The sequence below is a fragment of the Mustela nivalis genome, assembly GCF_964662115.1.
Source record: "Mustela nivalis genome assembly, chromosome: 6".
In the NCBI taxonomy this organism is placed as follows: Eukaryota; Metazoa; Chordata; class Mammalia; order Carnivora; family Mustelidae; genus Mustela; species Mustela nivalis.
The window spans coordinates 41,412,513-41,427,051 of record NC_139025.1 but is presented as its reverse complement, the minus strand read 5'-3'; the positions used below and the strand labels follow the sequence as shown (position 1 = coordinate 41,427,051).

The following is a 14,539-nucleotide window of genomic DNA, read 5'->3' as shown; positions in this document are numbered from 1 at the left end:
AAAGAGGTCCTGCACTGTTTTCTCATTTCTAATGAGTATGTTTATGAGCATTACTTTAAATTCTCTATCAGACATATCACTTATCTCCATTTTATTTAGGTCTCTTGCTCTGATTTTTTCAGCTCTTTCATTTGGGACATATTCCTCTGTCTCCTCATTTTGTCTATTGTTGTGTCTGTTTCTGTGTGTTAGGAAAGTCAGCTACATCTCCCACACATGAAAGCAGTGGCTTTATGAGGAAGAGATTGTGTAGTGCAATATCTCCTTTTCACCAGAGAATGATGCTTCAGGGGTCTCCTATGTGTGTTGCTACAGGGGTGTCCTTCCATTGTGATGGAGCTATAGTTTGCCTTCAGTCTAGCCTTCAATGGCTGTCTGCCTGTGGGCAGAGTCTGTCGCCTTTGGTGTCAATAGGCTGATCTGGAGCTGCCTTGGGCTTGAATTGAGTCAGACCAGGTGTTTGTCAAAGATGCAGTAGCACCAAACTGTGGCACTTTCCCTGTTTATTCCCTGAGAAGGTTTTGTTGGTGGGTGGGGCCTGAAGTCAGAACATCTGCCTCCCCCCAGCCCACTGCTGGACTCACAGTCAGACTGGTGTGTGGTTATCCTCTCCTCTCCCTGGAGCAGGACTCACTTTGGGGTGATGCTAGCCCTTGTCTGGGCTGCACACACACTGCCAGGCTTGTGGCACTGCTTTGATTGGGATCTTGCCAAGAGCAATCAGAGGGGTGGGTCTGCTTCGCTGTGGCCTCTTGTCTATGCCGGGCTACAGAGTGTCTGTTCTACCAGTTTTCTGGTTGGTTTCTGGGCTCTATATGCTGATGTGGGTGTTCTCTAGGTGCCCACCTGGCAAGAGGTGAGCCCGGGGTCGTCCTAGTCTGCCATCTTCCCAGAAGCCTCTCGTTTCTTCAATTTTGAGCAGTAGGATAAGGAAATATAAGAGTCAACAAGCTTGATAAGCAGTTTTTAAATCATGTTGGTCAGGGTATAAGTTGTTTTTGCTGCTTTAATTCTCACCTTTAGAGTACAGTACTCACCCTTTCAGGAAACCCCCCCCTCCCCAGCAAGTGTGAATTATGAGCTAGCTGTTTGTTACAGGAATAAATGACAATAGACAACTCTAATATTGAGATAGTGGCTTATTTTATTTTATTGTTAGGAGAAATTATTACAGAAATCAAGAATCTCTCTTTGGTAGAGTTTTGTTTATATTTATAATAACATCAACAACACATAAGAGCTACCATCTCTGTATATTATATATAATATATGTATTAATAATTATATATTATATCATCTCATATATCTTATATGTGATATACTTTGCTAAGATTCATAATAACCCAACTAGGTAGATGATAATATTCTCATTTTCTATTTGAGAAACCTGAGGCTCAATGAGGTTACATACTTTGCCCAAGGATACGTAGCTAGTACATGACAGAGCTGGGAATCAAATGTAGTCCAACTTTGAAAGCAAAGGCTGTAGTCTTTACATTACACTGTATTTCCTTCCTTGATAATTTTTTAAGAAGTAGAACAGATAATTTCTGATTGTTCTTATAGGCCTCAGTATCTGAAGACATATCCTAGTGTAGAAGAGTCTGAAAAAGTTGGGAGGTAGGGAAATAACTGTTTGCTATGGGCTTTAGTCCCTACTATTAATATGTCACATTGATTTGTCAGTGAACCTTTCTGAATCTTGCCTTCCTTATTAGTAAGGATAAGATGATCTCTGAGACCCCCTGTAGCTCTCTGTTGGTCCTATGGGTGCAGTACTTCTTCTTCTTTTCAACAAGAAGTCTCCCTGTCAAAAAATATTTTGAAAAGATTGCCTAACAAGAAGAATTTTTTTGAATTGGGAGAAGTTGGAAAATAATCACAAGCTACAAAATAATAAAACTACCATTTTTGAGTAATAAATGTAGGTACTACTCTAAGTTATTTACGTATCATTTCTGTTGGCACTGTGATTTACATTGGGCAGTTTAGCTTCCAAGTCTGTGCTCTTAACTGTAAACTTTCAGATGTCTCTCTAACATAGTGTCTGGTTGTCAATTACTTGCAACTTTTTGTCATCTTACATAGTACGGTGTAGAATGAATGGAAAAACGTGGGTGTTTTTTTCCTATACAAGATCACAGAGTGGTATATCCATTTGATAAAATGGTTCAGAAGCATTGGTCACCTGGATATTTCTTGAGCCACCATACATAAAGGACTGAATTTTAGGCATCTTAGGGAAAATAAGGAAGGATGATGGAGGGGAAACCTTTTGTTTTTAGATTCTATCTATGAGTAATCTCTACACCCAACATGGGGCTTGAACTCATAACCATGAGATCAAGAGTCACATGCTTTACCAACTGAGCCAGCTGGGTGCCCCTATTTTGTTCTCCTTTATGAAGATCCAGCATTGCAGTAAATCATTTCAGCCTATGAAATGGCTTATTGAAAAAGCACATCTTAATAATACTAACAGATTTAGCATATTATTTCAATTTAGATGGTTTTCTAATAAAGCAGCTTTGTTGCATATAAAGAGATGACTAAAGTATGCTTTGGTTTGGAGTAATGAAATTGTTGTCATTTTTTGAGTTAAAAATCATTGTTTTAATAAAGCAGAAATAAGCCGTTGTGTTTTTTTAAAGCCATTGTTTTTGAAAGTTTCAAGAAAATGCTTTTATTGGGCGCCTGGGTGGCTCAGTGGGTTAAAGCCTCTGCTTTTGGCTCAGGTCATGGTCTCAGGGTCCTGGGATCGAGCCCCGCATCGGGCTTTCTGCTCAGCAGGGAGCCTGCTTCCTCATCTCTCTCTCTCTGCCTGCCTCTCTGCCTACTTGTGATCTGTCTGTCAAATAAAAATAATAATAATAAAAAATAAAATGCTTTTATTAAGCAAAAAATCTGAATATTAGAGAAAACATGCTCCTTTTTTATTCCAAAGAAAATGTAGTATATAAAATTCCCATTTAGGTCATTATGAATTTAGAAGAGTGTTTCATTATAGCAGCAGGTCCCATTGGGGGATACATCCCCTTTGGAGTGTGAGCCTATCAGATTGGAAGGGAGCCCTGGGTAGTTTGAAAAAGCCCCAAAAGTGATTCAGACTTTCCCCTCTCTCTACCCCAACCCTCTGTTGAAAAATCACTGGTTTAGAAAAGGTTTCACAGCTCCTTTCTCCAAAGCCAGCCAGATACAATATATCACACCTTCTAAAGAGGATAAAGAAAGAAGGCAATAGAACCAGAAGAGGCCAAGAGAAATTACCAAGAATAGAAGAAGAATTCGGGTTCCAGGATGGAAACATGAACAGCTAGAAGTGGTATGATGCTAAGAGGCAGAGAGCTCAATTAATTCTTAGTCTTTAAACTCTCTTATATTTGAGGCAGAACAGGAGCATTAATTGGAAGATTTGCTCACTGCTGTCAGTCTGCTCTGTGTTAGTTTTAGCTTTACAATTAAAGAGGATTAAGACAATGTCTTATTCTTTGTGGTCTTCACAACACCTCATATAATAATGATGGACACATAAAAAATTTTTTTTAATTGAATCCTAGCTAGACCTAAGGTAGGTTTTCTTCTTCTTTTCTTAGTTTCCACCCTTTTCTGTTTAATATGAAAGGGGATGACATTGCTTTGTTTCTTAATGTAGCACAATAGATATGTTTAAATTCTGGGCTTGGAAGCAATCATTTCTGAGCAAACTGCCACTTAATTTTTTTTTAAATTTTTTTTTTATAAACATATATTTTTATCCCCAGGGGTGCAGGTCTGTGAATCAACAGGTTTACACACTTCACAGCACTCACCAAAGCACATACCCTCCCCAATGTCCATAATCTCACCCCCTTCTCCCAAACCCCCTCCCCCCAGCAACCCTCAGTTTGTTTTGTGAGATTAGGAGTCACTTATGGTTTGTCAAACTGCCACTTAATTTTACTTGCTCCCCTCCCCACTCACCAAAAAAGGTTCTTTAGTGGAACAGGCCTCAGTGGTAGAACTGATTGATGCTGTTGTGTCCACCTTTGCACTATATGTGCTGTGTAGAGTGGGAGAGACAGCTGCAGCGGGCCAAACAGGAACCTTTCCTTCTCTAACTCTCAGAAACTTAGAGGCAGAGTAGGAAGTGAACAGAGATAGTGTCTCATATAGTAACATGATAGTAAGTGCTTTGAATGCATTTCAAAAGATTTTTTTAAAAAACAGTATTAAGTTTGGATGTTTAATTTTGGTCTATTTGCAGATTGTCGGTATATAGTAAGTAACTTGTATTTGCCCCCCCATCTTACCTTTAGAAAACTATGTTTTCTTCTAAAGCTGTTCTTTTTAAGCCTTTTCCATCATTAATCTAATTGTATCTAATTCTTTAATGTATTTCATTTTTAGGTATCCAAGAGTATAATGACAATAGTTTAACATGAAACTTTGTCACCAGTGAGAACCTGTTGCTCAGTTAAATGAATACTGTAATGCTCCAAGTCATGTATATTCTTCCAAATCCACCTGACATTTTTCTGAAATAAGAGAAACTTGAAAGAAGTCTGATTTTTATTTTAGAGAAAATCAGAAAATACTGATTCTACCATCCTCTACATTTTTTCCAAATTGTTCTGCCTGAAGAATTTGTTTGAAACAACAGATATTGACAGTTATTGACTGACTGCATGTCAGAGCACAGATTAAGAGCGTGCCATTAACATGAGCACACGCTTCCGGTGCCCAGGGTGTCCTGCTGGCTGGAGAACCACACTTGCTGTAGGTTTCTCTCTTCAGTTAACTTTTCTCTACTTCATCATTCCCTAGCCAGAAGGAGGTTTTCCCCAGTCTATTCCATCTTAATATTAAAATGTGGTGTTGGTTTGATAGTGTAGTACTCTTCTGTGCTCTCTGACAACTTTATTGGTTGCTTCACACAGATTGTCTTGGGCAATATGCTGCTGTCTGGCCCAGGGTGAAGGTAGATTCTACACTTCTTTTAATGATTAAATCCTTAAGTAAGAGAATCTGTGAGAGCTTTTAACCTTGGAAGAAATGGTCCGTGAGTTTCTTTTATTTAACACAGGTTGCAAATTTTCTAGTGATTCTTTGTTTCCCCCTTTCCTTAATTTTAGATGCCTAAACATTGGATAAAGTATTTTTCCATGGATAGTCATTAAAATTCAGCTGTTTAACTTCCTTTTTATTAAGGTCATTAGATCAGGCTTCTGTTTACTTGGTTTTATGAGAGTGATTGTGGGAGTGCATGTAGTTTGCGTTCTTTTTAGTGAATAGGAATGAATCATGGTTATTTCTAGGCATAACTGATTTTCTTATGAAAAACAAAATCTCAACATAGCTTCTTCAGGTGATATGGATCGGACACAAACAGAGCCTGATCTGTAACTCGTGTCTGTTTGTACATGTAAAGATTTTTACTTTAAAAGTTGTTGAGAGGCACCTGGCTGGCTCATTCAGTAGAGCATGCAACTCTTGATCTCAGGGTTGTGAGTTCAAGCCCCATATTGGGCATGGAAACTATTTAAAAAAAAAAAAAGTTGAACTTGGAGCTATTCATTTTCTTATAATTTCTTTGATAATAATCAGCACAGTAGAGAGACTAATTGTGCTTTTTAAATTTTTCTAAATACCTATAAACTCACCCAGCTAATAGAACTCCATGCACTAAACTCCAACCCTCCAAAAAGTGTAACTCAGGGGAGAGAAAAAAATGTTTCATTTCCCTTTGGAAAGTTTATAAAATGTTGAATTAAAAGGGTGCAGGTGTGGTATTCAGAGCACTGAGGATAGTACTCAAGATAATTCCATCTGGGGGAGGTTATTTGTTGGGACAGGACAGTGTTTAAACTTTGAAGTCAGTTTTAAACAAAGTGAAGCAGCTGGAACCTGGCATAAGAAGAAACAAACCTTTCACATTAACTATTGCTTTTTAGAAGAAAAAGAATTGGAGTTGTTTTTACAGGTGCCAATACATTTATTCTATCTATAGGAACTGCTTTATTTTTATCCTAAATTATACATTTCAAAATAAGCATTTGTCAACTCATTTTAAAAACAGAAGCAATAGTAAACTTAAAAAACACAGTAAGATTTATAGGTCTAAAACACATTTTGGAATGAGACTATAGTAACATTTTAAATCACCCTTTTCAACATGAAAGGAAGGAAACATTTAATAGTAACTAATCTGGGAAGTAGAGGTAAATAAAATATTGCATTCTGTACTTGACAGAAATGACTAGGCACCTTCTTCATCAAGACTTGTAGTATTTGTCCTCAAACACTGAAGCTATGATGTTGCAAAATCTGCAGAGGGAGTGGGGTTAAGTATGTGAGGAGAATTGAATACATCAGGGTAGTTTAGCAGCTGCTTAAACAAGGAATTAAAGCAAGAGTAGATGAGCCCAGGGTGGACAGGAAAAATGCTTCAAGAACTCCATAAAATACAGCTGAAATCCTTGTAACATTTCCACAGACAGCTGGGAAGCCAACTGCGTAGCTGGAACTCAGAGCTGATTTTAAAGACAGGATCTGGTCAGCGAGAATCTAAGCAGGCTGTTAGCTGCGAGAATCCACAGACTCTTGAGGTATAAGCAAATCAGTCCAGTTCAGCAGCCGTTTCAAGGCCCACTGTGTGCTCACCGTTGTGCTACAACTTTGTAGAATGCAGAGGTAAATAAGATGAAGTCATGGCCCTCCTACAGCATTGAGTTAACAGAACAGACCCCCAAGCAAATAACAATTGAGATGATAAGGTCACGGATACTTCCTGTGTACCTGCTGTCCTAGTCAGACAGTAAAGACTCCCAAGTCCCAGTCCAGGCTCTTAACGGAGTATCTTGTTTAGAGCAAGTGACAGACACATCAACAAATAATCACAATGCAGTTTGGTAAGTGCAAATTACCAAATCACTTTCGGAGAGAATGTGGCATCCACAGTTGACAGGACAGGAATTCCTGTATTTCACCACTGCTGGAAGGACAGCTCAAAGGATGTGACTCACTTGCACATGGGGCTGGGCTATCTTTTAAGCCAGTGATTCTGAAATATTTGGGGGCCCGCAGACTATCTAGAGCACTGAAAGCTATGGCCATCTGTCTCCCTCCCGAACTGAACTCACATTAAAATAATATGCAGACTTTTCCAGGGTATTCACAGATCCCTGGCCATTCATCCGTATGCCCTGGGTTAAGATCCTTCATGTGGATTCAAGACGATTACATTTGTTTCCTTTTAGACTTTATTTTTTAATTTGTTATTTATAAGAAACCAGCCTTTATTTTCACGTAGAAAAACCCAAATCCAAGCTATTTAAAGTCACTCAACTATCTTTTCATCCACTCCTAGAAGAATGCCAGAAGTTGGTACATATCATTGTGCCTCATGTTTTACTTAATCTGAATGAAGAGTTGGAGATGCTGTACTCTTCTGTGAAGCTATCGAGGAAATGTTTTTTCTGTTCTCTGCTTGTCTCATGTTGTTTGAGGAGAGAATGCTTTGTTTGGATTCCTCTCAGTTTGCAAATAACAGAGATAGAATAATGAGTTACCAAGTGTTTGAGGATTAGGGTCAGAATCTGAAACCTCCTGATGAAATGCATTATCTAAACCCAAAAAACTTTTACAAAGTTATGCATATTTTTAGAAACATACATAAAATTTATGGGCAAAATCTAAATGGACATTAAAAATCCTATATTATTACTTGTCTTCCTTAGAATAAGTTAGTTTAACATTTCTGTTCCTTAGTCTTAAAAATCCAACATCAAATGTAAAATTTCTTCATGAATTTTAAATACCTTTAAAGCAAAAAAAAAAAAATTGAATTTCAAACATCTAAAAGAGGTATTTAAATATGTGTTAGGAAGCTTGAAATACATGGTCTGACTCAATGGCATCCCAGCTTAAATGTAGCCAAGTTAAATGATGTACTGCAAACCCATGGAATCAAGGAGTAGTCTCTTAAAAAAAAAGCTCTGAAAACAGCTGTTGAAACAATTACATCATAGAGTAACGACATGACTATGGAAATTTAAAAAGTCAAACTTTAAAAACATCAAACTACATTTAATATAGGTAGAAAATTTATGTTTGCTTTAATGATGATTTATTAAGACATGGTGTCTTTTACCTTAAAAAAAAAAAAATTAAACTCTATGAGGACCAAAACTGGATATGAAGGTGACTCTTTTTGCCTGGTAACACTTATTTGCCTGATTTTTTTTTTTTTTTAATGTTCACAGTCTAAAAAGTCCTTATTTAAAGTTCAAAATTACTGTTCAAAATAAAGCAAATGTCTTCATCAGATGCACATTTACAAACACCTTTGGATAAAATGGTGCGTTTTATTGGCTTAATTAAAACATAATTACTTGAGTTAAAATACCATAACTATTTGGAGGCCTTCTAGAACTGTGGTTTTGTTTTTTTTTTTTCTTTTTCTCAGTGCATTTCAGTGAAACATTCTTATCCTCTCTAAAGCAGACTACCTTTTGCAGCCCATCCTGAGGGTCATTACCTCTTGGGATAGTTCCTTTCCAGTTACCTACAAGGAAGAGCTGATCTATTGTGAGTGCTTTCTGTGTGCCAGCACTAGGCAAAACACTGCATATGCATCATCCCTTTTAATTCTCATAAAAGCCCCTGGGAAATGTACTCTTATCTTTATTTTAAGGATGAGGAAACTAGGGTGTGCAGAAGTTACATAACTTTCCTAAAATCTCTTATCACTCACTATCCCTCTTACCCATTACCTATTTTTCTTTATAGCACGTATCTCCTCCTGACATATTATGTTTGTTTCCTTACGTGTGTGTCATCTACCCTACACTCAGTTGGACTATGATGGCCATGGGATAGAGCCTTTGTTCTCTTCATTGCTGATATCCCCAGAGTCTGGAATAGTGCTTGGCACATAGTAGTTGCTCAGTTGATATTTGTTGGATGGATAGATGGATGAGCTCTGCTCTGCCTTATTCCAGAAGCCTCACTCTAACAGTTTGGATGGGACTGTTCCTAAGTGACTGGACAGCAGATCTCATTTGGACCGTAGACTTGGCCCATCATAAAGGGACTTGAGCTTGAAACATCATTACTGCTCCTCTCCTTACCTGCCTCTACTATTGCTTAATACATGAATGGAATTTATCTTACCCAATTTTTTTTTTTTTTTTTTTTTTTAGTTTGAGTCATGGAGATACTTGCTATAGTGCAGAAGACAGTGAGATGTCTCATCGCTTCCAGTTTTGAATTAAGTAGATGAATTATACGAGACTTTTTTTTTAAATCATCTGTTACCTCGTGTGACTCTTCAGTCTCTTCCTATGTATCTCTCTGATATTTCCCTTTTGTTTTTTGTTATTTTCTCTTCATTCACCTTTCTTTGTCCTTCCTCAGATTTTTGTCATCATTTCTCTTCTCAGCCTATTTTCTCTCCCTAGGTTATCACTGTTCTCATTACTTTAATTATTGTATCTATATAGATGACTGCTAATTCTCTCTTTAAAACCACCTGATGATCTCTGACACCTTTGATTCCAGTTGCTTGCTGGAGAAGTCCATTCACATATCTTGTAGGCATTCACGCTCATCAGGTATGTAACTGATCCCAGTATCTCCACACCTCTTTATAACCCCATAGCCTCAGGCTGGTTTGTGTTCTCATTACTGCCTAATCAGTCAACTAACCCTGTAATTTCAGGACCATACTTAATTATAAGTTGGGAGTCTTCCGCCAAAACCTTGAATCTACTTCCAGGGGCAAGGATCATCAGTTCTTGAGTGGACGATTTCCATAGATCTCTCTTGTCTCTCCTTATTTTGCACACAGCTGTTTGAATTCTCTCTTCTAAAATATATTTGGTCATCCAACTCCTCTGTTCAGAATCTTGTGACTCATCGTTGTTTACAGAACTTGACCCTGACCTTCCTTTACAGCCTTCTCTCTCACCATTACTTCAATCCAATTAGTACTTTGATTTCAGAACAGAGTTCCTTTAACATACTGACTTAAAAAAAAAAAAAAAAGTACTGACTTCAAATTGACTTTATTTTGTTGGTGTTTTCCTTCATCACCTTCCACATCCTTGAAATCCTACTTCAACTGCTACTTCCATGTCATTTTTTTTGTGTGTTACTTACTCACTTTTTCTTTTTTAAAATTTATTAATTTTAAAAAAATTTTTATAACATATAATGTATTTTTATCCCCAGGGGTACAGATCTGTGAATCACCAGGTTTACACACTTCACAGCACTCACCATAGCACATACCCTCCCCAATGTCCATAACCCCACCCGCCTCTCCCAAACCCCCTCCCCCCAGCAACCCTCAGTTTGTTTTGTGAGATTAAGAGTCACTTATGGTTTGTCTCCCTCCTGATCACATCTTGTTTCATTTATTCTATGTCATTTTAACTTCCTTGTCACTAACTAACTATTGCTGTACACGTCTGTCTCTGCTTCTAGCTTCTGTGCTTCTTGAGGATGATCACAATTTCTTCTTCATCTGTGAATCTCTCAGAACCGTGGGCTTGTAGGGATGTTTAGTTGGTGAGAGTAGGCTTTGGAAAAGCCCACTTTATTGTCCATTTGCCTCAGTGGCCTTCTCTGTCTCCCAGACTTACTGTCAGGATGAGGTAAGATGATGGGGAAAGATTTTTGCAATTATGAATTGCTGTGTAAGTAGAAGGCATTAACTATGAGAAATAGCATAACTTTGCAGTGATTGAATTTAATATGTTCCCTGAGACTTGCAAATATCTTTGAGATCCAAAAAAAGTTATAGCTCTTGTTACATCATTGAGCAATTTACTCAGTAATTTAGTACACATAGTAGAAAAGGAAGGTACATGTAAAGCAGTTTTGTGACGTAACAGAAAAAAGAATATCTGGTATCAGTAGGGTTTTGACAGATAGGCAACTAAGTAAAGGAATGGAAAAAATTGGAATTTTTTCCATTCCTTTACTTAGTAGGGGAAGGTGACATTGAGCTTTTATGGGTTGAAGATTAATTTTGCTCTTGGCGTTGGTTATACTTTATATTTGTTTTTACTTTATTGATGAAGTAAGCTTTGATCTTGGATACTTTTCCTGGTTATTTTGTGTGCTCTGAATCTTGACTTTGTAAAATGACAGAACATTTAAGTAATGCTTATGTCCTATAAAGATCTTTTTTTTTTTTTTTTAAAGATTTTATTTATTTATTTGACAGAAATCACAAGTAGTTGGAGAGGCAGGCAGAGAGAGAGAGGAGGAAGCAGGCTCCCTGCTGAGCAGAGAGCCCCATGCGGGACTCGATCCCAGGACGCGAGATCATGACCTGAGCCGAAGGCAGCGGCTTAACCCACTGAGCCACCCAGGCGCCCTAAAGATCTTTTTTTAAAGCAGTTTTTATTGCGTCTTCATTTTAGTATTTATCATATCCTGACAGAACTAAATTTCAAAAAGCCTCTCCTTATTTAAAATATTTATTCTATTCAAATTGACATAAGGCTTGTTTTCTTCTTAGAAGATTATACTGTGGTATTATAATTTGTGATGTTGCTATAATGTTGCCAATTCTTATTCTCTGTCCCTCCTTTATATTAAAAAATGAAATTAACACAAATAACAAAAAGGAATGGTATAATATTAAGTCTTTGTAAGACTTCCTAATGTGAAGGAGTTTGGCTTTTACAAATACTTCGATTATCTTGGACAGTTGTGATTAAATCATCACTGAAATTTCTGAAAATGTCTACTTTTACCGTAGTCCCTATAAAATGTAGTGGAGAATTCCACTTTATTACTGTGAACACTACTTGAAAAATATAAAGGAGTTTTAGAAAAATTACTATCGCTCTTGACTCAGAAATCTCTTTAAGATTATTAAAGATAAGTTGTTTTTATGTATATATAGTAAAGCCATAAAATCTGAAACAGGGGTTTTTGTGTCTTAAATAATAGCAAGTTGGCATTCTTCATGTTCTTAGATGGTGTGCTTTAAACTTAAAGAAGTGAGTTAAGGTAGAGGCAGATAGATTACATTTATGGTCAACTCTGGATTTATGTTTAACATATTAATGAATTCTTCATCCAGACTGTCTCCTCTGCCATGGGCTGGCTTCTTTATTGCCTCCCATTACTCTCAGTCCGTGGAGTGGAGATTTTTTTTTTTTTTTTTCTGTATTTGGTTAAATGTAGCAGTCATGAAGAAAAGTCTGTTTTACAGAAAAAAAGTACTTTCCAAAGTCAAATGTCAATGTTATTTGAATGATCACTTTATTATTACTTTTTTCCTTTAACCTTGTTTCCCTTCTATCAGTTCTGTTAACTAATAGCACAGCACTCTTAGGCACTCAGAAACGAGCATTAATGACATGATCCTGAGGTGAGCATTCATTTTGTAGGAGTAGGAAAAAGGGTAAACAAAGTGCCTTGGCAACCTTTGACCTCAGATGATTTTCACATGGTTCATATCACTTTTTTTTTAAAAGTCACATTCTTTTTGTAACTTAGTAGCAAATCCTTATTTTAGGGCTGTTCCAGTGTGTTTTTTTAAAATTAGACTTAGCTATTTACTTGATGGTAATCGTAATGATAGTAGCGCGAGTACTATACTAAATAGTACTGGTTAGTGGTACTGGTAGCTCTGAGTTTTCAAGCACTTGCTAATTGCTAAGCTCTGTTGTCAGGCTCTTTACCGATACTATTTTGTCCTCATTACACTCAGCAAGGTAGGTACTAGTAACCCATTTAACATGGAAGGACTGAAATTTTGAGTGGTGAAGCAATTTGCTGAGGTCATACATATAGTGAGTAAGAGGGTAAGTCTGGGTTTCAGGAGACTAGATTCTGATCCCTACCTGGTCTTCCCTGGCATTTATCAATTTTACCACAACTTGGGTACATCTTAGGTATCATCTTAGTCCATTTGGCACTTGGGTATCATCTTAATCCATTCAGGCTACCATAACAAAATACTGCTGACTGGGTGGCTTATAAACAACAGAAATTTTATTCCTCACACTTCTGGAGAAATCAAAATAAATCTCCTCTTCCTGGTTCTCACTGTCTTTTTTTTTCTTCTTTTTTTCCACTGAGTGTTTACATGGTGGAAGGGGCTAAAAAACTCTGCGGAAGACCTCTTCTAGAAATCCCATTCATGAGGGCTCCCCTCCGATGACCTAAGCACCTCCCAAAGTCCCCACTTCCTAATACTATCACATCAGGCATTACGATTTCAACAAACGAATGTTGGGGAGGGGAGTGTAAATAGTCAGATCATAACCTACTTTTAAAATGTTGTCCATAATTGTCTAGGGGAGTGAGAAGAAAGGAGGAAGGTGTATGTTATCTCTGAGAAGTTCTGAGCTCTGAGCTCCTTGAGGAAAGAAATGATCTCATGCAATCCTTGTTTGGATGCCCTCGCCTGATATTAATCAAGAAAGCTTATAGCATCTAAATACTCAGGATATGCTTGTTTAGCTGAATGTGTTTCTCCTTTTTGCAGGCGGTAAAGCGGTACCACTTTTTGCTTCGCAGACGTCACCCACCAAGATGTCTGTGACGCTGCCCTCAGTGAAGCTGGAGGACTATTCTCAGTCTCTGAGCATCAGCACCATCCAGGGGGACACGGACTCTTCAGGAGCAGATACCTTCTGAAAGGGAAGTCAGAGCCAGCATAGTGTTTGTGCCACTGGTTTTGAAGTCATTTTTCTCAAGCATAAAACCATGTCTCAAACTATTTGGTGTTTTGAGCATATTCTGAAAAACAATTTCTAATTTCTTATTAAATTTAAAAACACAATTTGGGTATTTAGGTAAAATTTTTAAATAAAATAATTTAAATATGAATCATTGTGAGTCTGAATTATTTTTTAGAATCCTGAGGCAGCTTGGCGTAGTGGAAAGGGCATGACTTTTGACATGTAAGAATGTATTCTATGAATATAATTATCTGTAGTTATGAAACGATGTTGCTCAAGGCTATTCATTCTGAATTTTTTGGTAACAACAAATAATTGGCAGCAATCTAATGTCTGTCAATAAGGGACTGACTAAAAAAGTTGTGGCATATCTGTATAATGGAGTACTATGTAGTAAAAAAAGAATTGTAAAATGTTTACATGTTGATGTGGAATTGTCTCTGAGAAATATCGTTAAAGTGAAAAAAAAACTGGGGGCAAAATAGCTCCCATCATGTGCAGTGGGGAGGGGAATCCAAATGTGTGGTATGTACACACACGTACACATACATACATACATTTGCTTAATGACACGTTGAATGTATTTGGAAGGATAAACAGGAAACTGCTAACTTGTTTCTGGGAAGGAGGACCAAGTGGCTAGGTGATAGGAGTCAAGGATGACTGAAGCCACTATGTATTTGAACTTCAATGTGATGGAAAAAATTAAGTGAGGTTAATTTTTTTATACCTTCCATGTATGCCTTATAAACATTTATACTTTACAAATCTGTGAAATGTGACTAAATTACCTTTCGAAACATAAACACATAAAATTGAAAGAAAACCAAAGCATAACTGAAATTCTAGTTTCC

General features: G+C 37.2%; 1 protein-coding gene across 30 annotated transcripts in view; it reads left to right on the top strand.

The window, feature by feature from the left end:
- The window catches only part of KIAA0586, a 137,051-nt gene extending 123,218 nt beyond the window's left edge, over positions 1–13,833 (top strand). For 23 of the 30 annotated variants that reach the window (XM_082735041.1, XM_082735037.1, XM_082735040.1 and 20 more), the window contains one exon: positions 13,490–13,833. In XM_082735041.1, the coding sequence (XP_082591167.1) occupies positions 13,490–13,641 (152 nt within the window). In that variant the 3' untranslated portion in view covers positions 13,642–13,833. The remainder of the gene's footprint in view (positions 1–13,489) is intronic. The other 7 variants (XM_082735013.1, XM_082735027.1, XM_082735026.1 and 4 more) reach the window with 1 other exon arrangement.
- The last annotated feature ends 706 nt before the right edge of the window (positions 13,834–14,539 follow it).